The sequence below is a fragment of the Idiotropiscis lumnitzeri genome, chromosome 9, assembly GCF_059441095.1.
Source record: "Idiotropiscis lumnitzeri isolate Australia: NSW breed Sydney's pygmy pipehorse chromosome 9, RoL_Ilum_1.0, whole genome shotgun sequence".
Lineage (NCBI taxonomy): Eukaryota > Metazoa > Chordata > Actinopteri > Syngnathiformes > Syngnathidae > Idiotropiscis > Idiotropiscis lumnitzeri.
The window spans coordinates 18,605,103-18,631,081 of record NC_142399.1 but is presented as its reverse complement, the minus strand read 5'-3'; the positions used below and the strand labels follow the sequence as shown (position 1 = coordinate 18,631,081).

The window sequence follows — 25,979 nt, the reverse complement described above, 5'->3', positions numbered from 1 at the left end:
GGGCGGTGTTGTTTGCGCTCATTTTATATATAAAGAAGAAGAGTCTGTTTAGGTCTGGTGCATCTATCTGCTCAATGCCTTAGCAGCAACGTAATAGATTGAGTTGCAAACTCTTCATTTTCTCCACTTTAGTTTAGCCTACAAAGTTGTCATTATTGCTAAATTAAAACACCAATAATGTACCGGCCCGGTCAACATCCGTGCGGTCCGCCACCTTTTGGTGTTCCATCTTCTCGCGGCCGTCATTTCAATGTCGGAGCTCGTCGTGGGCCTTTTGCTGCCAATTTACCTCCTGGATCGTCCAGACCATTTTCGTCTTCGGCGCCGCTGGAAAACCAGTTTCAACAAAGACCTCCAGGACCTAACTATATGAACGTACGTACACGACATGCTCGCTTGGAAGGCGGAGAGTTAAAAAATGATAAAGGACCAAGTAGATGCATCAACGTGCACAAAAGAGAATGTCTGTTTGATACGTGTGAAAATAATCTAGAGTGGTGACAAGATATACACTAAGTTATTGTAGACCTCGATTTAGTTGTTACTGCCGTTTACAGGACATTTGGCTCGTGTCAACCAGCTTTACAAGTTGGTCGGGTTTGGTAAATGGTTGTCATCACTAAAGGAGTTAAAAGTAACCACAAAGTAGGAAGTATCTCAGATTTCTCAGGACAACAAAAGTGTAGCATATTGTGAGAAAAACATTTTTTAGTCAATAGCTTGAAAAATTAAGACATGAGGGATGATAATGCAAAGTCTATGAGGTGCAATAAATGCTTATGATAATTCTGTAATTCAGATGTTGCCTTCCATTTTGAAGGATGTTAAAATATGAGAAGTGATTGCTTCCATTTTTACTACGTTGTCATAAGAAACCATTCGACTCGAATGGCATTCGGTCTCTGCATCAGTCATGCACACAAGAAGTTCTGAATGCAATTAGTTTTTCCACTTTAGGGTACCAACATGGCTTGGAACAAATAAATGCTAAGTGGGCTTTCACTTGTATAGCACCTTTTTTAACCGCAGGTACTCAAAGCGCTTTGACATTTTCCTCGTTTACCTAAATGATGATGCAGCAGCAGGAGCAACTGGGGGATTGCTCAAGGACACTTCGCCTTGGTCACGAGGGTTGAGGATCAAACCCACAACCTTTGGGAAGAGAACACTCGCCCACTGAGTCATGCCACCCCAAGTCGATTTGTCACTGAGCCTTTTCCATTGCCAAAATCAGGTCTTGCTAGATAGCGTACTACAGGAGTACTACCGGAGTACTACCTCATTAACAGAAGTTCGAAATATAGTGAAAAGGTACTAGATTTAGTAATTTTATCGGTGGGTTAAACCGCTGGCGAGCTTTACTAGCCGAAGCAGAGTGGCCATTGTAATATTTAAGGATGTACGGCTCGTGGCTCGCGATGACAATGATAAACACGTTTTATTTAACAGTCAATTCTAGCAATTTGTATTTTGCTCAATTACTCAATCAACAACTAAATGTCCCTCAGTATAGTTCAGTCATCCACCAATGCCGAACATGACTAAACATAATCCCTTTTTGATTCAGAAATCAAGCAGTTCTACAAATTGGTTAATGTTACACTTGGCAAAAAATGCAAGTTGGCCAATGGTGACAAATGAAAATGAATTTCTTCATCTACACTAAGTGTAAAGGATTCTTCCTTGCCCTATTTGCCATCGGTCTGCAAGGAGTTTTTTTTTCTGTGTGTGAAGCCATACAATGCGGTAAGTTATCATTTGTGTGTATTATATAGAACTAAATAAGGAGGCACAACATGTCTCAAGGTATCATATTAGGAGAAAGTACAGTCTCCTCCATAATATTGGAATGGCAAGGTTGCTTCCTTTTGTTTTTATTGCATACTGAAGACATTTGGGTTTCTGTTGCCACGATGAAGATGAGATGTGCAGAATTTCAGCTTTTATTTCATGGTATTTTTAACTTCTGTTGTTAAACAAGTCAGGACAGCGCACTTGTTTTTCACCCACTTTTCAAGTGAGCAAAACTATTGGAACTACTGAATTAATTACTGAAACATTTGATTGACCTATGTGCTTGTTTTGGTTTTTGAGTTTCACCAGTGAAAACCGCATTTGCTGTTAAGCAATTTTTCTGGACTGATGAGATGAAGAAGGGTCCGGCTGCAGGCGGGGCGTTCCTGTATAACTGAATACAATACTAATGATGCTGCTTCGAATAACTCCAAGAACGCGCACTGTGCGTTCCTGTCAGAGTTTAGTCGACCAATGAGAAAGATCCAGTTAGAACCGGGGTGTTCCCATCACGACACAGTGTCCCGCAATGGGCCTTGGTGATATTATCTACCTGTATATAATAGCGTTAGATTTATGCCACAATCACATAAGCGTAATGTAATACCGTGTACGAAAACATGTTTTGTGCGTACAAAAATGTGTTTCGCGTGTAAAAAGACCCTCCAGTGTACGCACGAAATAGATTTTACGCTTACGGTTTCTCTCTCCTCTTTGTGTACAAAACGCTGATTCATGCTTGTCATGCTTGCGATGCAGGCGTGACAATTGTGCCGCTATTGTTAACCAATCAGGAGTCGGATACTAGGGCTGATTATGATTGGCTGTTTCCTGTCCAATCGTAACTCAGAGGCAGGGTGAAAAACAGATTAAATGGTACGGTGCTATTGCAAAACAACTACCATGGCGACATCTAATGATGAAGATGCAAATACACAACTCCGAGAGGTGATTTTTGAAAAAATAAAAATAAAATATAACAAACAGAAAAACGTTTATAGACGCACAAAGGGACAATAACGTTAAGCCAATCAAATATATATATCTGCGATCCAAAACACACAAACTTATCTTGAAGGTAATGTCATGACTCATGACTCGGCCTTTGTTGTTAAATGCGCAATATAAATAAAGTTGTATTGTATTGTATTGCATGAGTGGATCTAGGGCGGGCTCAATTGTCTTTATTGACGATGTAACTCATGATGGTAGCTGCAGAATGAGAATGCAGTCTGAGTCTACAAAACCATTTTGTACTTAAATTTACAGAAAAATGCACCATGACAAGCTTAATGGTGCAACAAGAGGATGACCCCAAGGACCATGCCAAAACAACCTAGAACTTCATTAAGGGAAAACGTGGGAGATATTTGCTTGGCCAAGTCAATGATTGGACCTAAACCCAGTGGAGCCAGCATTTCACTTCCTTGGAGGAGACGTATGTGCCGGGATCACTAAATGTGGTCCTCAAGGGCCCTTACCCTGCATGTTTTAGATTTTTCCCTGCTCCATTGCAACTTATTCAAATGATCAGCAAGCTACGAAGAAGCCTAATGACAATCTTGATCATTTAATTCAGGTGTGTTGGAGGAGGGAGACTAAAACTAAAGTAAAACATGCTGGATAGGAGCTCTCAAGGACCAGAGTTGGTGAACCCTGCTGAAGGGGGTGCTGAAAAAGCATTTCGAACAAAGAATACGACAGTCTGTTGAAGTCAGTGGGTCATACTTAAGATGTAGGTATTGCAAATAAGGGTTATGCCACCAAGTATTGAATGTTAGTCACTTTAAGTTTATTTAATAATGTGTGTTCCTACTTCCAATGCTTTTGCTCACTTGAAAAGTGGGTGGCTTAAAAAAAAAGTGCTCACTCCTGAGTTGTTCAACACATCTGGGTATAAATACGATGAAATAGTCTCATAATCATTTTTTTTTACCTGAAAGCTACATTTATTTAGTATGTAACAAAAACAAAGGAATTGACGTTGCAATACTTGTTGAGTGGACTGTTTATGTTGTGCCAGCTTGAATGATTGAACTGCTCCTAAATAATTGAGTCATCATTTTGTATGCAGGGTATTTTACAATTAATTTAATAACCTGTGTTCAGTTATTCAGTGGATATAAATTGTTACACTCCTGTTCAAATGCCATTTTTTTGTCATGCAAAAAAACGAGAGCAAGTTAAATAATTTCCAAATAGTTCCATGAAAAATCACATCAGATAACTCCTTTAGCTTGGGATGGGACGGCGTTCAGAATTAAAATTAATTACCCAATCATATTCAATGGAAGTCAGTGTACGTTTAGAGGTTTTTGGCAAGTACTTGTAGAACATGTGACAGCAATCTCCCATCTTTTTCATGTGTTTGGGATATGGGGTAGGATGGCCAGACAGAAGCCTTATATGACAAAAGACAACCAAGCCCCGCTACAATTTACAAAAACACACTTAAAGTCTCCCAAACATGTGGAAAATGTTTTACTGTCTGATAAAACCAAGGCTGAACTTGTTGTCCCTAATTCCAAAACGATTTGTTTGGCGCAAATGCAGCTTATCGCCAAAACAATGGAATACCTACAGTGAAGCCTGATGTTGACAGTATCATGCATTTCAGAAGTTTTCTTTAAAAAAGAAAAAAAAATTAAAAAAGAACAATAACATTCCTCTTAACCAATTATTTTTTTCAAGAGTTGGGTTCTAGGTCACGTCAATGGTGGAGAAAGATACGGAATTAGTTCTTGTCATGTTTTTTTTTTTATCATAAAAGCCTGCATTTGAACAGGGGTGCTTAGTCTTTTGATATCACTGTATACTTTTCTTGTCCATTAGAAAATATGAAGTGGTGCTTTGACTTACGAGTTTAATTAGTAACCATGACCAAGGCCAAAATTGAAGTTTACATATAGCAACTTTGTCCTTTGAAATGAATGGACGAGCATTCATTTGTTGCAGCTCTCCCGTAATACGCACACTTTTTCTAACATGGAGGGGTGGCTGCTGGGCTTCCAAACTAAAAAAAGAAAAAAAAAAAAAACAGCAACACAAAGCAAAAAAAAATGATCATGCGACAGCTCCTATTTTGATTAACATATGTATGAGGACTCCTATGTCAATGTATCACTGTCCAGATAAATAAAGAAATGTTTTGCTTGGTAGTTTAGATAGTATAAACATGTCATGAATGTCACAATTTTTTTCATGCAAACTACCATTAACATATATCCTGAATACTCTCAGCCCCACTGTAGCTCGTTCTCCATAGACCGTAGTACAGTGATTGCTCTGGGAGGCAGCCAGCAGCTTGCCTCTTCGGCACCACCATCTCATCTTCCAGGCTCCCAATGGAATCCAACAGCTGTCAAACATACACCAGACAACAGGTATGTAGTTGTACTTGTAATTTTTTTTTTTCCGTCAAGTACAAAATATCCTAAATATCGATATACATATTTTGTGCGATTCAAGCCTCTTGGATTTTCATTCTGCTCCTAAAGCACTTTTGTTGGCTGCATTGTATCTTTGCGCACATTCAAACTATGAATAACAAGCTACCTTATGTCTTTAGCATATTTATTTGATCATATTTCGTTATATATTTTTTTTCCCGTGTCATGGTACATACTTGGCTAAACTGGTCGCTTGGGTATCATTTTGTGCAATCTCATGCGGAAATATGTTTTGCAATGACTGTAAAAATTCCTCGTGTCCTTCAAAACTCAACTTTAAATATAAATTGAAAGAACAGCAAGAAAATAAATACAGTGAAATAATATCCTAAAATAACAGCATTAAAAAAATATGAATAAAAATAAAAACTGACTTTTCAATCTGCGCACGATGCCGTGCATGCATGGAGAACACTCTTTGTTACATGCTAAGATAACTCTTCTTTCACCCATTAGTCAGAATCTAAGTGTTGCTTTTTTTGTTGTCCTGTAGCGTTTGTGTGTAATTATTGGTTATTTGAAGGAACATCATTCCCAAAAGTTGACCCCAATGTCAATTAACAACAAAATTTCCCAATGACTTTTACATTCGCACTGGCGATCGTTCTAAGACAAATCATGTCGTGTATTTAAATATCAATGAGTTGAATCATTTTTGTTGTGCGTTTAGTTTTGCACTAAACTCCAACTTATGTGTCATTAAATAGCGTCAAACAAGGTTGGTCAGGGCAGACACACATACGTCATATGCTTGCTGCACAAGCAACATGGTGCGTTCAGGGAGCCTTTACAATGTTGGCTCATAATGCATCATTCAGCACGATAATAGTTTTTCTTCGATTAGAATGTTTATATGATTGTTATAAGCCAATTTTGGATTCTCAATTAAATTTCGATTAATTGCCCAGCCTACATATATCTAAATCAAAGTCGAAGATGGAACAAATTCATTACTTGATTCAAGCTGTTAATTAAATCTTTCAGTGACAGTGCTGGAGAAGAGTTCCTGAGATGTATAGCTGCAAATAAACCTTTCCCAGACTATCTCAGAGGGAACATGGCATACAACCTGGCTGATGCCTTAAAGTCAGCCAACATCCTGAAGGAGGCTGTCAAGTCAGACCATGTTTTCCAGAAGCGTATGACCAGGAGCAAAAGTCCGAGCAGAAGTCCTGGCCGCAGCCGTGGAAGATCACGAGCTAAAAGCCGTGCGCGAAGCCGTGGGCATAGCCGAGCGCGAAGCAGAAGCAGAAGTCGAGGAAGGAGTAAAAGTCACGTTCGTGGAAAAAGCCGAGCAAGAAGCAAAAGCAGGGCCCGCAGTCGAAGCCAAATCAGAGAAAATCGTGGACGGAGTAAAAGCAGGCCAAGGCGGTCATCGTCACGAAGTAGCAGTCTGGACAACAGCTGTACGAAAAGCAAAAAGCGTCAGATGAGCCCCAGCCACATCGCTGACAACTCTGGTGCAAATTGGAGTACTGCTCTCAGAGGCAGCAGTTTGTTAGAGGGACTTAAGATGGTCATGAACAACAAAGAAATGGAAAATCAGCTGCCCTCTCTCAAAGAAGCAATCCTAACTATTCAGGTAGATCATGATCATTCATATATGTACTTGAACTTTGTGTGTGCGTGTGTGCGATCAAAATCATCGACAGTTAATTTATTTATATATTTATTTGGCGTGTTGCTTTTCTCTTGAAACTGCCCCGTCTTGTAATTTTCCCGTGGGCTCTATATGCCTGCCTGCGGCGCACATGCGCAGTTGTGGTGATTCGGGTCATCCGTGATGGAAACAGAAGGTGTTAGCAACAGAATCCTAAAGTTACGGCACACTTCACCCACAAATACTTACGGTGCAAAACCTCCATTTCATGGGAGCATGACGGAAATGCTCTATCATAATGAAAGGAAGCATGGTTGGGCTGATGACTGATTTCATTTCTGACACCAGCACAGTCGTGTATGGAAGCTAGCTTTAGTTATCGCACACAGGTTACCGTGTGTGTTTGATGTAACTTTGTAACTCTAACACAATGTCCTTTTTGGCACGTTAACACATTGTAGCGGATACTATGGATTAAAGAGGCATTAGTCAGCTAAAACACGTTTATTAAGAACTAAATCAGTGTGTTTATGTTGTGTTTGACTTTGAAGTAGAAAGATCTCACACTCTCTTGTGAACAGAGTGATGCGTTCATGAACTAGGGAAATGCCATCACTAAAGTTAAAAGAGCATAACATATTTGCCACAAGCCCTCATTTGCATGAGATGACAATAAAACACATAATTTAAGTTTGTTGCACTGTACTATGTTATAATGAAAACAAAAAAAAATGTTCCTGCTAATATTTAAATTTTTCCCCCCTGTTGTATTGATTGTGGAGACCAATTTACCTCTAATAAATTATGCATATTAGTGAAGAAAAACAAAACATTTTGGATGAAATTTAAATTGAAACAAAATTAAAAACCAATACAAGCGTTTATTATACTTTTCTTGTGGGCAGCTCATTTTCCTGATTTACTCCTCTGATTTCACTACCTTCTACATTTACAAAAATGCTTGGTGCCCAAGAAGAGTTAAATTTCTTTACAAGTATTTCTTTTTGTATTTGTAGATAGTTTCATATTATTAGTGCAACTCTGCAAAGTGTATACTTTTGGGTTCATTTTAAAATGCACTACACAAGTGCAACCAAAAATATTAATTGGATTAAATTTGTCACGTCCAAGCAACACATTGGCCATAGTGGATCCACTGGCAAACCTCAGCAGTAGTTGCTCAGCTAATTTACTCTATATTCACTCTACGCATGCGTCCAGTTTTGGAAAAAGATTTCAGCATCTTAGCCCCCCACTGAAATAAAGTATTCACTATGGGGGCAGACTCTTGACAATTTCATTGACCAGATGTGTGTAAATCTATTGGGGGCTTGAAGCTCATCAGTAAAAAAGTCATAAATTAACCGCGTCACAATAAAAGTTGCGGCTTTATAGTCCAGAAGTACGTTAGTTAGAGTCTGACTAATCGTGGTGTGCATGTGTTTTTATGCACCTGACTACCTCAAACAGGTTCTACTAATTTAGTTGAATAAGTGGACTGGAGGTGGATTTTTATTGTTTTTTATAGACACAGTACCAGGTCTTTGAGGACCCCAAATCATGCTGAGTGACACATGTTCTAATACTTATTTTCTCTCACAGTGGACATGCACCTATGAGGACAATAACAAAAAAGATACAGACATATATTATGTTTTCGCAGTAAAAATGACCGTGACTTATGCTTATAGTGCACTCTGGTGGCCAAGTAGCAGTACAATGTCCATTGAATTGACACATGAAATCATGATACAGAGACTGTAATTTTTAACATTCTACATAATTTAATTAGTTCCTTAGTACTGTGCGTATAAAAGGGTCAAAGTCATTGTGTCCACAACACTGCGTGTTTTTAGAAAGTGCAATACTGTAGCGTTTTATTTTTCTTGTCTGAAAAACCCCAAACACGTTACAGGATTTTGGGTGTGTCTGTTAGGTGGCTGGAATATAGTATTGACATTGATATTGTATAATGAACTTCCGTTACTTTCAAATTTTCATTGGGAGAATTTGAGTTGGGATTTAAGGTATTTCAATTACGAGTGTGGTAACAGAACAAAAGTAAACTGATTAAGTCAGAATAGCACATAGGTGTATTTGAATGCATCTACTCTCTATTGTATTTATATCTGCATCTCCTGATGATCAAAAGAGATTTCTCTGATTTTAAATATATTAAACTTACCATTAATGTGCACTGTTTGTTAAGAAACAATACTTTCCTTTCCTCAGGCCTCAGACAAAAACAAAAAACTGCAGCATGTCTCGAAAGAACTACAACATGAAACGCTCGAGAACTCGATGTCTCTGGAAAATGACAGCATGCTCCTGCCTCATGACAGAGTTGGCAGTGACTTCTCTTGGCTTCAGCCCCAGAGTCAGACGGCTTCAAAAGCTGATCAGCTTGAAGATGAAGAGTGGTTCTTATATGGCGATGAAAAAGACACAAGAGAAAATCTATACTGTGAAACATCTACAACACCGACGACCGTAGTAGAGTGTGTTAAATCAAAGTGGGATGAATTGAAGACGCGTGCTCAAGGCACTCAATGGCATAAAAATGAGACGCCAAATTTCCGTATTTTGGATTGCCTCTCATCATCAAGCCAAGTCTTGGCTAATATGGACAACACTGAGTGTGAGAAGATCAGAAAGATCTTGAACAATTTGGGCAAAACAAAATGGAGCGAGGTTGGCAAACAGTTACCTACTGAGCCACCTCCTTGTTCAACAACAACTCCCTTGGGATTGGTATCATCGCAAGAACCTAATATGCGGCACGCTTTGGAGTCCCTGCAGTCACTCATTAAAGGTAAGAGGATATTCCATCAAATGTTAAGATTATTAAATTGATTGAGTGTTTTTATTACGACCAGCATCATATATGTACATACATGAAATCGGGAAGCCATTAGTGGATATAAAGTCTACACAACCCTGTTCAAGTTTTTGTGGTGACAGAAATGAGACCAATATCAAATGTAAATGTTTTCCTACATTTGATGAACAGAATAAAATATAATAAAATGCCTTTATTGTCATTGTACATCAGGTGTACAACAAAATTGCTCTTCAGTGCATCGTAAAAGTTAATAAAATATGACCACGAAAATGTCAGATGGCAAGTATTGGAGGGACAAGAACACTGAGTAGTACCAAGGAAGAGAGCAGCCATTTGATCTGGGTGGTGTTGATCCCTCTCTGCAGTGTTCTCCTGTAGCCCCCAGCAGACCACACTGCGATGCAGTACCTACTGTCGGATGCTATCAATGGTGGCTCGGTAGAAGGTCACCAGCAGCTTCTCCTCTGGGTGTTTTTTTTCTTGAGCACTCTTAAAGTGTAGGTATGGACTTAAGTGGGCAATTCCAAAACCTCAAAGGGACGCTTCATTGACGTTAATATTGGCACTTGTACAATAGGTTTGCACTGTTGTCCAAAAGGGCGACCGATCACCATCAAAATGCAAATGCACATTACTACTCTTGTCCACTTCAACCTGTGAAAGTATAACATCATTCTGCTCAATAGTTTGGATTTATTGCCATCAAACATGATCTCATGTGATCACCTGCATTAAAAAAAAAAAAATCAAAAATACTGCGGCGATTGAGTTTCCACATACACAACCTGAAACAGACAAGAGCAAGAATGTGCACACGAACACCGCCTAGTTACAGTCCCGACATTTAGCTATGCTAAAGTTGTGCCAACGCTCAGGAAGCAGAAGGCGGTTGACAGCGGCCGGTAGGCGGGCATTGGAGGGGTGAGCATATTTCTCATTAAAAGTAGTAGTCTTTTAAGTCGTCATTTATTTCCTAATTTCTCCAAAATTAATATATAATTTCAGTTTCATGATTAAAAGAAAATTATAAACTGATTTTGTTCGTGAAAATGAGCCACCTTGGATCTTTTCCTCATTTAATCTTATGATGAAGCAATTCTTTTCTTGAATTAGATGTTTGCATGTGGTCATTGTCATGCTGAAAGACAAAGTTCCTCATCATCTTCAGCTTTCCCCATGCCGACAGTACCATGCTTAACTTTAACCAAATATACTTCTCTTAAAGATATTATTTGCTTTGCTTTTAAATTTGATTTGTGCCTGGGACAGATAGTGAAAATACAAAGTAGTTTTCCAATGGATTATCCTGTTCTTTTTTTTTATACCACAAAAACATTGGATCTGAACAGGGGTGTGTTGACTTTTTATATCAAATCTACATTCTTTATAGAATTTGCTCTGTATCTTACGCTATATACTTATTTATTCAGATAAAATTTGATGCAAGATTTTTTGTTGTCTTTTGGATGTTTTTTTCCCAACAATCAATTAACTGCTGTTTGATATACTTATGATGTGTTTTTATTGATCAAAACTTGTTTTATGTGGACTCTTAACATTTTGCACTTGATTTTTTTTTTTTTTTTTTTAAAGCAACCAAGGAGAAGCGGGAAAAGGGTGATACAGTTGGGACATCTCTGTCATCCTATGATAAACACAAGGTAATGAATTTGTTAGCCGATTTCTGAAACACCCTGACAGAACATCAGAGCTGCCAACCGTTAGGGATTGTGTGTATTTTGTACAGATATATCACTGAATGTTCCCTCGTTATGTCCGGAGCATTGAATGTGAAACGGATATTGTAGAGAGAAAACTTTGTCCTGCTTCTGTCCCAAAGTCAAAATGGCCTCAGCTTTACTGTCCGTATGTGTCTCACATTGCTTTTGAAATGCGATTCCTGTCCAAACAGCCAGCTTGCATGTATCTGACCTATGTGTCATCCAAAGCCCAATATTTGTTCTGCTACTAGTCTACTGGCAATTCGTGCATCAGCAAAGTTGTTTTGAGTAACAGTATTGGCATTGTATTTAATTTGATCACATTCGAAGCATGAAGTGGACATTTGTTGATGGTAGTAATTCAGCCATACAGATGTGCGACAAGGACATGACGTCATCTTTAATAGACGTCTCCATGAAATAAGGAGATAGAAAAAACCTTGCCTCATTCCCCAAAATATGTCTACCTCCCCCTGCATCGCTCCGCTGTAGACATGACATGATAAAAAAAAATTAGTCCCTACACGCTAGGCCATATTTATTCCCGTAAACACACTTTACTATACTTCTGTGCATGAGGGTCACTTTAGGGATGCATTTGGTTGACGCAAGAGAAAGACTGAGATAGCAATTTATATGTATTGTGAATGATTACGCACGCAAAAATAATATCAGATTTCACCCCCAAAAATCTGAATTGACAAAAAGAAGTAGCCGATCGCTGGTCTCATTTTTGCACATGCGTCTATACCATAACCAGGATGTGTCCTTAAATATACTGTATATGATGAAAAATTTTGATAAGGTTATTTAATTTTATTAAAAACAAAGCAATTTGCATTTTACATGTAATGTTTATGGGAACAATGCAATAAATCTGTGCAAGGCATTGGCCACGATGCCTTGACTTTTCACACAATTTGAAATAAATCAAATACAAACAGTGCATTTTTACGCTGGATGGTTATGTTTTATTGTAGTTTATCTTCAACCACTTCTTAATCTACCTTGGTAAAAAAAATACAATTCAATATATCTGTCTATCAACTGATATGACACATATCGTGATGAGACTTTTCAGAGGCCTTGCAGAACAACACCACTCGGGCAAGATGACCATTGGGAATTTGGGGGGCCACGACGGGCATCTGCATTCCGCAAGAGGACTGGGCTAACCTGTGCCAAGCTTGTGGCATCATAATCAAAAAGACTTGAGGCTGTAATTACTGCCAAAGGTGCATCAACAAAGTATTGAGCGAAGGCTGTCAATACCTATATACATGTGGGGGTTTTTTGTTTAGTTTTTTTAAAAATAATTTTACAAAAGAAACGAAAATTCCCCCTAAATATTTTGCACATTATGGGCAGCTGTGTGTAGAATTTTTAGTTAGTCATTTTATTCATTTTTGGACTGAGGCTGTAACATAAAATCTGGAAAAAATAAGCGCTATGAACATTTTCCAGATGCACTGTATAAACAAACTGGTAATTCCCAGTGAACCTCATTTGAATTAAATCTCCTAATATTAAAGTTGAAAGTCTGCGGTTAAAGCAAATCTTCATTTCAATTTGTAGTGATAGTGTTTACAGCTAAAAGAGAAGAATTATGTATAAGTGGGTTTAACTGTGGCAAATTACTGAAGTCTGAAAGTTTGACAGCTATAAAACCTTCCATGGAAGAAAACTGAAATAAAAATAATCCCAATAAAAATTTTCCTTCCCTTTTTCATCATTTGTTGGTTTAACTTGCCATTTGTATTTTCTAGACAGGTGATGAAAGTGAAAGGAACAAAGCCAAGCGAATAAAAATAACTCAAACTGAAATGTTGATGAAACAAGTGGGGGATTTGCTCAGAGAAGAAGGTAAAGTAGTCTTCCATTGTGTGCTCTTTACTATATAAATTGCTCATTCAGGCAGAGAGTCGCTGTTTTTTGTTTCTTTTTGCAGGATTATATTTTCTTATACCGGTGATCGGGTTTTACTGCCAGATATGTGAGGAATTCATTGGAGATTTAGCTAAAGCTGAAAGCCATGCAGCCACCCACGCTCATCATAAGATTGATCATGTGAGTATTTCCTTTTCAATACAAATTATTCCAAATTATGATGTAAATGATGTTTTATAGTAATTCCAAATGAGACTGCTGGTATTTTCAAGTAATCAACTATTAGAGAATAATCTTAATGTTTTTAAATAAACCTCCCAATGATAAAATTTTTTCTTCCAAAAATAAAAATGTTTTTGTTAAAATGCACTGTTCCAAACTGATATGCATATTAGTGTTTCAAAACATTTTACAATTTTTACTAAGTGGAACTAGTCATTTGTTGAATTTTGCTGCTGTCCTGTGAAAAACAGTCAATTTTTTCCTTTTTTTTTAAATTTATTTTTACGTGAATGGGGCTTCCGCGTTACAGACATCCTATTGATGTGAACATCTTAAAAAAAATGTTTCTCACGGGACTGTGATAAGTTGCAAGATTGGTTTGTATTTGCTGAAATCAAAAGCGATTTCAATCAAAACCATCTTAACATTTGAACATAGGACCTCTAATTTATATTTGCCCCTTGCTGATTTCTGTGTTTTTTGCATATTTATCTCTCAAAATACAACCCATCTGGCCCTATGTGAAAAAGTAATTGCCCCCTCAATATAATAGCGAGTTCTGCCACCTTTAGCAGCAATAACGGAAATCAAATGTTTGCAATAATTGGTGATGAGTCTTTCACGGCGCTGTGGAGGGATTTTGGACCACTCATCTTTTCAGAATAGTTTCAACTCTGCCATATTGGAGGGTTTTCTAGCATGAACTGCCCGTTAAATATCACACCACATCATCTCAGTGAGACTTAAATCCGGACTTTAATATGTCTATATTTTGTACTTTTTGAGCCCTTCTGGGGTGGACTGTTTCAGATCGTTGTCCTGCTGCATGGTCCAAGAGCATTTAATTTTGTGGGCACAAACTGATGGCCAAACTGCTTCTGGATCTTATGGTAAAACTGCACAATCACAGCAAGTTGTCCTGGTTCTTAGGAAACAAAGCAGCTCCAAACCATCACACTGTCACCACCATGCGGCACTGTTGGCATCATGTTCTTTTTATCAGATGTTGTGCCATTTTTATGCCAGATGTACGGGCTGCACACCCTCCAAAAAGTTCCATTTTAGACTCAACAGTCCACAGAATTTTTCTCCAAAACTCTTGAGGATCATCACGATGCTTTTACGCAAAAGTGAGATGAAGCTTTGTGTTTTGTTGTCATAGCAGTGGTTTTTACCTGGGTTCCCATTGATGCCATTTTAGAACAGTGTCTTTCTTGTCGTGGAGTTGTGAACACTGACCTTAACTGAAGCCAGCAAGACCTGCAATTCTTTGGATGGTTTTCTATGTTGTTTTGCGACCTCCTAGATGACTCATTGTTCCACTCTTGAAGTCATCCCTGTTGGTTGACCACTCCTGGGAAGCTTGGCCAAGTGTTCCCAGTTCCCTCCATTTCTGAATAATGACAGTGGTTCGCTGGAGGCCCACAGCCTTGGAAATGGCTTTGTACCCTTTTCCAGACTGATTGATTTCAATCACTTTTTTCTGGAATTTCTTTGGATTTTGGGATGATTCATTTGCTGTTGAGATTTTGTAGCCTATTTCACTTTGTCGAACATATTCTATTGAAGTGATTTCTTGATTCAACAAAGGTGGTGGTTGGGTGTTGCCTGTGAAACTGAAATCAGCTTTCACAAAACTAGAGTAAGGCACAGTTTCTTGGTGATTTAACAATGGCAGGCTTTTGCACATAGGGGACAGATAGGTTTGTATGGATTCCCGCCTTTAGTAAATCATTTAGATACTGCATTTTATATATCCTTGTGTTGGTTCAGTGTGATATTAGAATTGGTTTGATGAAATGAAACTCACTTTGGGAGGGATGAATGTGCAAGCAACAGAGAAATCAGGAAGGTTGCCGGCCAATACTTACTGACAATTTCTTTAGGCAAGGTGAAGCACTTTATTGTAATTCCAGCATGCCCAATCTGATTCGTTCAAATTCCTAGCTCATTGATATGAAGCACTTCAAGTTATTATTACAAATAACAGGCAAACTACTGTTATCTTGAAGCAGACAAACGGCTACAGTCTGCTTTTATGTGAAGCTTTTCAATTAAACCCCCAGGTTAGGGCCACTGTAATGAACATTCCTTTAAAACATCAAGAGCTGACTCGAGTCTCCTTGAGTAAAACACACAAAGGCTTCCCAAAGGGCAAAGATTTTTTTTTTTTTTTGTGATTGTCCCAACCGCCCACCCTCAGAAGTCTGTGTCTGTTGGTCCCTTTTTTTGTAATAAATAAAGTATATCAGGCTGGTTGTTAGGCCCTGCTTTGAAAGTGGCTAAAAATCTTACCTCGTACAGCCGTGCTTTGCACGGACCTTAGAGAAGCCAACACTGGTGTCCTTTTTCTTACAAATCCTGTTTTTAATGCCAAATGTTGGGGTTAATAATAATGTCAGCTGTAAGAGTGGGGATTTCATTTGTTTACTGAAAAGCACAGTTTATATTTCTTCACAAGTGACATCATAGGCACCTTTTCTAATGCACAAGCATGGCATTTATTCTTGCAGCAGGCAGACGTCACCCTTGAGCCAACAGCAACCATCCTTGAGTCAAAAATGTCTCTTATAAGTGGTTGTTAATGATCTTGTCTAACTGGGCCCAAGTTGAGCATTAATTATTTCATCAATACAAAAATAGCTCCCCAAAGCTGATGTTTGGCTGTAAACTGCCTCCCACCCTCTGGTCTTTGTTTGAGGATGTTCCAAAGGTTCTGAACAGAGTTCAGGTCTGAGCAGGATTGTGGCCATAACATGAGTTTCTCCTCTTTTATCCCCATAACAGCCAACAATTCAGAGGTATTCCTTGCCGTATGAGATTGTTCACTCAACAATGCCATGCAACTCTGGATAGTCATGATGGGTGGAATAGTGTAGCAATGTTATCAGGGGGGCGGCACGGTGGTTGACTAGTTAGCACGATGGCCTCACAGCGCAGAGGTCGTGGGTTTGATTCCGGCTCCGGCCTTCCTGTGTGGAGTTTGCATGTTCTCCCCGTGCCTGCGTGGGTTTCCTCCAGGTACTCCGGTTTCCTCCCACATTCCACAAACATGAATGGCAGGTTAATTGGACACTCTAAATTGCCCTTAGGTGCGAGCGTGAGCGCGGATGGTTGTTCGTCGCTGTGTGCCCTGCGATTGACTGGCAACCAGTTCAGGGTGTACTCCGCCTACTGCCCGAATTTAGCTGGGATAGGCTCCAGCACCCCCCGCGACCCTAGTGAGGAGAAGCGTTACAGATGATGGATGGATGGATGTTATCAGGGCGGTAACGATGTCATGTTTTGAGCCGGAATCATGGTGAGAGAGCTTTCAGGTTTTCAACGGTGTGAAACTGACCTCTGAAAACTACTTTCTTCAATGGTACAAAATTAAGAAGAGAACTTGCGAAACAGTCATCTTTAACCATGACAATGCGCATCTTATACCACAAGAAATTCCTCTGCACTTTGGGCTGCTGTGAGCATAAAAGAACAGAAACTTGTATGTGGACCCCCATTCACCCTTGACAATCAAATTTATTGAGAACCTTTGACGCATCCTTAAGTCAAAGATGAGTTTTGTAAGCAGTTCACATCCAAACAGCTGCTCTGGGAGGCTATTCTGACATCCTGGAAATAAATCCAAGCAGGAAGGTTCACTCATCTTATTGCGTCCTAATATTAGCAAACATGCACACGTATATATGACTGCTTCTTTATGCGAGAGCATTTATTACATTGACATAATGAATACATTTGAATAAGTTTAAAATTCATGCGTGGAGAGCAACAACTGCCTTAAGAAAATACATTTGTGAACTTAAATTACATATGCAAATAGATTTAATTTGTTGATTTAGGCTCTGACATTTGAGAACCTAATGTATGAAAGACCTTTCACCATTGACAAAACAGCACAATAACACCATTGAACACTAAACACTGGAAGAAATGGTGAAACCCCATAAAATCTTATGCAGTGGTTACCAAATTCCCAAGCCCCTTTTGCCATTTGCTGTCTTGTCCCGTGTACAATATATATACAATGTATATTCTATTGGAAATATATTTAAAAGTAATTACATTCAATGTTGTTATTTTTGACAGAAAACACTTGTGAGTAAACACACAGAAGAAACTAAAGGACACTCTAGCTGTAGCAGCAGTAGCAGCATCAAACACCATCAAACACAAAGTGGCAGTTATACAGATAGAGAAGAGACCAGGAAACATGGAGATCATCGCGATAGGAGCCATGAGAAGGATCACAGAATCAAACAAGAGGATGGTCATCGTAGTCACCGTCCTGGAAAGGAAAGTCATTTGTTCAAGAAGATGAGGGATGAGAAGATGCTCATAACGGTTTGTGTTGACCCTACAAATGTTAAGGAGGAGCCAAAGAGGGATCACGACATCCAATGCTATGCTAAAGTTAATGAGGAAGCGTCATCCAATGGAAAGAATGACAATCGCAAAAAAGACACTAAGGAAGAAAATGAAAGTCTCGGCAGTAGCGATGAGCAAGAAAAAGAATCGAAAGCAAAGTCACTCAAAAAGAAAAAGAAAAAGGAGAAGAAAAAGGAGAAGGAAAAGAAGAAAAAGAAGAAAATGTCGTATTGATACATGTGTGCTTGCTCGTTTTAAATAGTTCAAAACTTAACAGAAGTCACATCACAAAAGAGTTTTGATTTGTCTAAAGTAAAGGTGGTTTATGTGACCTGTTAAACCATAATTTGGATTAAAACGTGGTGGACCGTCATTACAAATTGTTGTCACGTTTGGGAACATTGCAGTAGTGCAAGCATTTTTTGTTCTTTTACAAATACTGTTAAATAAATAATAGCAGAACAATCCATTTTGACTAATTCTTTCAAACGGAGTTATCATTCAATTTGTTGTTATATGTAGTAATAATAATGTGAGCCGATTCTATATTTCTATGCAGTGTTGTACCTGATCAAGTTCAATGACAGTGTTGTTTTCGTCAACGATGAAAATATTTCGTTAACGCCCCTTTTTTCCATGACGATGACGAGCTAAACGTGGCTCTTTGATGACCAAAACTTGATCTGACGTACATGAATTTTCGGTGTCGAGACAGGACAAAATTGTTAGCTTGTGGTCCATCAGACATTCAAAATTCATGACATCCCTTCATATTTTACATGAAATCTGTCATTCAAAAAATTGCAATGCCGGTGCAACCTATCAAAACACGAACGCGTCTGCGGTCATTCGCCTTGGCTCCCACACACTGACACGCTTTCCTTTGACGTGACACTCGGTACACGACTTAGTTCTGATGACAGCAAAGAAGACGTTTGTACTTGTGGTACTGTGACAAGTCTATGTTTTTAAAAGTTTTTATTTTGTTTGTCAATGTTGCTTTGGGTGAAATAAAGCCACAACGGTTGGCAAATAAAAATTTTTGGTTCTCATCTTATTTTGGATTAATGAGCATTTCCACTGTTACCATGTTTATTATACATGGATTATCGTTTCTAATGCGATTGGTTGGAAACCTTGTATGCCTATTTTTAACTAAATCAGACTAAAACCTTTTTGCGTTTTCGTCGACTATAAATTTACAAAAACGAGACTGAAATTTTTGGGGGGAGTTTCGGTGGACTAAAACTAAGCTAAAACCTTTTTGAGTTCTCAACCTAAACTAGAGTATCGCGAATAGGAATGACTTAAATGTGACGAAATTTAATAAGCATTTTTGTCCAAAGGACTGAGACAGAATCTAAAATACCTGCTAAAAACAAAACTGTTCAATGAATGGAAGTTCATGAATTAGTTAATATTTTGAACTAAAAGTAGTAGATTTTTGCTTTGTGAACCTTTCCATGAATGAGTTCATTCTGGGGCCAACATTGGTGGGGTAAAGAAAGATATATGAACTGGTTCACTTTTGTAATGATTAACTTAGTTTAAAAAAAAAAAACAGTTCATTTTAAAATCTGTGCGCTGAACTTTGAAGTAGTTTGCATAGAAAATGGACTTTTTCAACACTGTTGATATGGTTTTAAACTCAACTCAAGATACTTTTCTCACAATAATACACACGACTAATTTCCATCAGTCAAATGCATGATGAAATCAGTGGAAACTGTTGCTGTTCTTATAATTGTAACTCCATATCGAGGATACGAGGATAATTTATTTTTATTTGTATATGTTGTTTATCTTCTTCCCAGCTTTTCCCGTATTTGGGTCACTATTTTTGTTTTGGTGTTTTTTGTTGTTGTTTTTTTGGGGTTTTTTTTGCGCTGTTGTCTTGTTTTTAAAGGAGGTATGTCTTTTGTGACTCCAAGCTTCCCTATTTATCCGGGCACGAATCAAGAAGTCAGTCTCATCATTTAATCGTCAGCTGCCCAAGGTAAGCAAATTCTTAAAAAAAAATCCTCATTGGTTCTTTTTGTATGTTTTTTGTTGTGTGCTGCTAATTCTAAATACAGTTGATGCAATATTTTGAGGGAACAGTTATGGACCTAACGTGACGTATGAGGAATTGGTTTTTTTTGACGATGGGTACTCTCGATTGTTTCTAGATGAGAGAGGATGAGGAGAGGTGGGATGTAGAAGTGGAGCCGTCAAGACTTAGGGGACTAACGTAGCAACTATGTTGCAACTGTCCAACTTGTTCCTGTCCAGTGACAGATCACTCACCAACAAGGGGCAGCGTTCTACATCCGCCATGACGTGGGAAAATACATTTCTACCAAATCAGAAACAGGTCACCAATCGTCAAGATGAAGCAATTGATCAGTTTCATAGTAAGTTATCTCTTTATTTTTTTTATTATTGTGCATTTGTTTTATATTCTCTGTTGGTGTTTTTATGTTGTGGTTTATGTGCATTTAATAAACGTGTTTGATTTCTCAAGATTTGTCTTATTTCTTTTCTACACAACGAGTATATTTTTTAACAAAATTGTATTAGTAATGTAAGGCATTTCTAGGAACATTTTGATAATATAGGAACTTCTCAGGTTACGATGCACTCGACCGGCGACATTTTGACTTCACAATGGCCGTGTCTTTACATTTTAGGTTCACACTGAGAAAAAATGTAACCCACATAGGATTTTTTTTGCCCGTACGGGACCTAGAGCTAGTTGTTGCTGTTTTTTCTTTTTTAAGACCGTCTGAATTGCTCAGTTACAATTTTTTCAAATCTGACTTGGTCCACTTTCATATGTGGTCCTTGATGGGTTATGTATGATTTTTATTTTTATTTTTGGAAAGCAAGTGCATTCAAATGGCCAGCTCACATGTATCCGTCATTGACGTCATCCGGAGCCTAAAATGTGCATGGGCGGAAAGAGTCCTAGTAGGTAGGAGACTGAATCTGCAAAGTTGTTTGGAGTAACAATTTTGGCTTTATATTTTACTTCAATTTAATCCCACTTTAAACAGGAAGCATAAAGTCAGTGGACATTTATGGTGATGGTAATAATTCAGCCACAATTTCTTCTATGCACGGCAATGATGTGACATCTCCATGAAATGAGATCAAAAAGCCTCGCCTCATCATTAACCACCAAATTCTATATTTCTACCTCCTATCGAATGGCTGCTCTACAGAAATTCCCCAAGATGCTGGACCACATTTACCTACGTCAACACAACGTCGTGAGTAACGTACTCTCTTCTGCACTTGTGGGTCACTGGGAACGCATTTGCAAGGTCGCATTTGTAATGTCATGTGAACGCTTACACAAAAAACATTTTTCACGTGATGACCCGACTTCTCTGCAGTGTTGGTATGTACATTCTTATTTTTTATTTTAATCAATTTATTTTGTTAATAGCAGGTAGGAAATGCATTTGGTTATTCATTTAGAGATGTAGGTAATGTTAAAGGGTTAATTCCGATTTACATGGAAATTCAGTTTACATTTCCAGCGTAGGAACGGAACTCGTTTGTAAATTGAGTATTCCCTGTAATGTACCCCAACAGGCAGCCCGGTGGTCTTGGGTCAAACGTGTCCATCTCATTTATAAAGGTATGGGATTTAAGTCTGACCTACGCCCTTCCTGCGTGGAGTTTGCATAAAGCAAATTGCACGCATGATTGGTTTGTTCTCTAGTTGCTCTAAATTGTTGTGAATGTGCGTACAAATAGTTGTCTAAACTGTATGCGCCCTGAAGTCAGCTGGTGTCCAGTCAGTCACTTGCCGAGAGTCAGCTGGGCAGTGATGGGCGGTCATGGCCTTCAAGGCCTTCTCTGCTGACCTAACATAATCAAGAAATCATGATCATATTCTTCACATTGATGTCATATTCTATCCTAGTGTTTTATTTTGAAGTGAGAGTTTTACTGGGACTGTCTCAACTGGCAATTCTTCCTCCGACTCATCAATATTTTCAAGCAGATGTAATGCCTTCTCTACTCTATAAGAATTTTTATTTATTCTTATGTAATGGTGATCAGCAGCATTTCTCAATGCAGGTTGCTATGGAAACCTTGCAGCGCTGTGTTCGTAAGATTAAATAGAGAAGTCAAATTGACGGTTTGAAGTTTTTCTTTTTTTCACGCGACAAAAATCTTTTTTTCTTGTGAAAAACAAAAACTGAGGACGGCCTTGCAAAATAGGGTAGAGCCCATCTCTGATCATAATAATTATTATTATTAGGCAGCCTAAATGAATTGCAACGATCCAACTTATCATGGGTCAAAAACAAACAATGTTATATGAACATAATTTGTGTTTTGTGCGAAAAATGAATGTGGCACAGCAAAGACGGCGGCTGTGTCTTTCACGCGACATGATAATGCAAGGTATCAACATGAAAGACACTGAAATCTCGCTCTGTCCTGGTCAGTTCCTATGCATGAAAATGTAAAGGCTCTTTGGTCTACAATGGTCACTTTCGCAAAGAAAACGCTTCATTGTGTGATTTCATGCAGCTCTCTTACCTGCAACTCTACAACTTGAGGAATTTCCTTTGCTTTTCCGAAGTCAATGTGGTAAATGGTTAGTTGCAAAGAAGTGAAAATGATCGGGAAGATCTGTATGACGTACCACATACATAATGGGTCTTAAAGAGTTCATCAATGGTTGCAACTAAACTTAGTTGCTTGACATAGAAGCTAATGTCTGTCAATCCCAATGAAAAAGGTGTGAATGCTGCTTCTGTTGTGTCCCTTGAGCAAGAAGGTAAGGCTTTCTGCTTTGCTTGATGTCGACAATATTCTACAGTATGCTGGTTCAGGCTGAGAACAAAATCAGCAATAGTATAGTTTCTAACAAACCTCTGACAATTAGTGACTCAAAAAGTGCCACAAGACACAAAAACATTTTTTAGTATAATGAACCAGGTATCCAATTATTGTTTCCGTGTGTTTTACTAATGTTTTACTGCCCAAAAGCCTCTATAGTATTTGACTGCAGTTCTAGTTTTTCCCCAGCAGATGTCCTCAATGAAGCTTTGAAGCTTCAAACCATTTTGAACCAATTGCTTCAAATAGTTTAGTGGTTCATAAAAAGCTCCATTTGCCCATCACTACTTTTTTTTTTGTACATTGCACACAGTCAACGATGTTTGTTTATTTTGTTTCCTTCATTAAAATTGTATACGTTTCGTTGAAGTCATATTTATTTTCTTCATGCTAATTATTGTGTTTGTGTTTTGCTGTAGTTTCCATGGTGGATTCATTGTTTGTTTAGGTGCAATAGTTTTAGCAGTGAAAAGAAAACCACTTGTATCTGTGTGCAACAATATGTTACATTTTAGGCACTGAAATAGTAAAAGGGGCTGGAGAACAGAAACTTGAAGAATGATCTATTGGCCAAGAAAAATGTGGTTTTAGCCTGTATAACCAACCATCTTTGTTGAAGTCATCCAATGTTGGGTCTGACAGAAAACCATATTTGTGCTCCACACCATGCATGACGCAACAGCAGTTTCAATTAAAATTCATGTAGACATCCTCCCCAGGGGTGGTATGGTGGACGACTGGTTAGCACGATGGCCTCACAGTGCCGAGGTCATGGGTTCAATTCCAGCTCTGGCCATCCTGTGTGGAGTTTGCATGTTCTCCCCATGCCTGCGTGGGTTTCCTCCAGGTTTTCTCCCACATTCCAAAAACATACATGGTTGGTTGATTGAACCCCCTAAACCCCCCCTTGGTGTTTGTGAGTGTGGATGGTTGTTTGTCTCTGTGTGCCCTGCGATTGGCTGGCAACCAGTTCAGGGTGACCCCCGCCTACTGCCCGAAGATAGCTGGGATTGGCTCCAGCCCCCACCCCACCCCCACGACCATCGTGAGGAGAAGCGGCTCAGATAATGAATGAATGAATGGATGTTCATCTTAAATAGAATCTCACGGTGCATTTTAGCAAAAAGTGTATGCATGTGTGTAAATTGCAAATGAGTTCTATATCTTACGTTGTTTGATAAAATGAACATAAATGAATCCCCGTTCATTTGTATCTTTCACCTATAAATAAAAACAAGTGATTCGTTTGAATTGTTTTTGTTGATAAATTCTGTCTGCTCATATGATTTGCAACAAGATAATAAAGAACGTGAATATTTTCTGAGTGGCCTTGTAATTGATTGCACCAAAACAAATATAGTGCACCAGCCCACTTCAGAACAATTCGGGATGATTGTCGCCCGTGGACTGCATTGAGTTTAGCACTTCTGGTCTACCTCAATTAGATACATGATAAAGTCACTGGTATTAGGAACCATATAGGATAGTTCCATACCACCCCGTAAACTACAACCACAATAAATTTTCCGGAATTAAAAACTCCAACAGGGTCAATAATAACGCAAGTGATTTTGTAAAGGTAGAATATTTGCTACAGATATGGCACTGGTTGTATTTGAAATGTCCAAATGGTAATATTGCTGTGGCTGCTTGGTCCTTTATGTTAATTTAAATTAGGGGCAACTCGAGCTTACTCAAGAATGAGTGATGTATGACTCAAAAATATTCGACGTCGGTAGCAAATGATTAAGTAAGAGCAGCCATTACAGCATTTTGATATATATTTCCTCACAGGGCTAAAAACGAATGCAAAAAAATAACTTTCCTTATGTTTTAAAATTATGTCTCTGAGCACAATTAAAATTAGAACATCGTAAAGATGATTGTTCAATAATCCAAGATTTGCCAGCAGGTGGCGACATTGTCATGTTTTCAGTTTTCACACTCGAAAGTTTTTTTTTTTCCCCTAATAAATCGCTTATAGTATTAAGAACTGTTTCAGACAGAATGAAACGTTTTGTTTGAGAAAATACTGTGACGTGAAGTGCGCAGTCACTGCAATGTTGTTGTGCAATTGTGGACAGTTTGTGGAGTCAGCGTCTGTTAACATTCCTGTCACATCACTACAAGTCACGACCTGCACACGAGTGTTCCAGAGTCTTGTTTGTGGAGTGTAAGGTACCTTAGCCTTCACTTTAAGTTAGATTACACTTTCACTTAATTAACAATACTCCTTATGCAAACTATAGCATGCTCTTCTAAGATACTTTTCAAAAGTACAATTATTAGCAGAGTTTAAAATACATACTGTTAATATAAACTTTACCTTGGATTTTGAAAATTTAAACCCTGAAAACGTGCTTTTTGCCATTTTAATGTTCCATGATTTGTTTGTATTTTATTTTCAAAAAGTATTTAACCTCTGTTGTCAGCATATGATGTATACAAACAAAAACAAGGAGGCAACGGCAAGCACATTCTCATGGATTTAAAAAAAAAGGGAATCAGCTGTTAAATTAAGAACAAAATTAAGATAGGTGCAAACAAATGTGACAAAATGATTAATGATGATAACTGATAGCTGTTCAGACCTAAATAGCTGGGTGATGATTTTGTGACTTCAGATCAGTATGACTCTTTCACGACACACCCAGCAGACCTGGGCAAAGTACGACCTGGGTCACACAGTCTCTGATTGGTCCTCATAGTGGCCATGAAGTCGATGCTAGGTAACGAACAAGAGCTTCCTCTTGTGTCTGAACTGTTTTTGCTCTATTCCTCAAGTAATTATTATGACCACAGTGGTCCAAATGATAACAACATTCTTATTTCCTGCCTGGTGGAGGGAAGAGGGCCAAGAACACTTGGAAGAATGGACATTTGGAGACGAGTTGGTACTATTTGCCTCAGGCTGTTGTTGCTCTGATTTGAGGTCCGCTGTGGCCCACAGTAGTCATGTTTGTGATTTATAATAAAAGGTGAAATAAACTGCGAACGTCTGATGTATTCTTGTGAGATTTTACAATACATTAAAAATTATTCAAGCCAAGTTGAGGTTTGCACTTGGCTTGGCCCTCTGCACGCGTTAGTTAGATAATCTTCACATACATGATTTTAGAACAGGATACACATTAGTGATCGACTAGATTTCATGTTGTTTCATCTTCTATAAACTTAATAACAGAGCTGGGCAGTCAGTCCCGGGGGCTGAACGGTCCAGCCCCCTCTATGAATAAGGCTCGAGGCCGGAGTGG

General features: G+C 38.5%; 1 protein-coding gene across 2 annotated transcripts; it reads left to right on the top strand.

Annotated features, from left to right (window-relative positions):
* LOC148330586 (uncharacterized) lies at positions 1 to 24,044 on the top strand. Of its 2 annotated transcripts, XR_015845055.1 has the most exons (9): positions 1 to 375; positions 5,035 to 5,177; positions 6,228 to 6,825; positions 9,076 to 9,655; positions 11,279 to 11,346; positions 13,173 to 13,269; positions 13,355 to 13,473; positions 17,605 to 19,879; positions 20,052 to 24,044. XR_015845055.1 is itself a non-coding variant. In XM_088304553.1 (8 exons), exons 1-8 carry the CDS (start codon positions 178 to 180, stop codon positions 18,115 to 18,117), a joined length of 2,316 nt encoding a protein of 771 aa, XP_088160679.1. In that variant the 5' UTR covers positions 1 to 177; the 3' UTR covers positions 18,118 to 24,044. The 2 variants fall into 2 exon arrangements, 1 of the variants encoding a protein (XP_088160679.1); XM_088304553.1 differs by having other exon boundaries at positions 17,605 to 24,044.
* Positions 24,045 to 25,979: the final 1,935 nt, after the last annotated feature.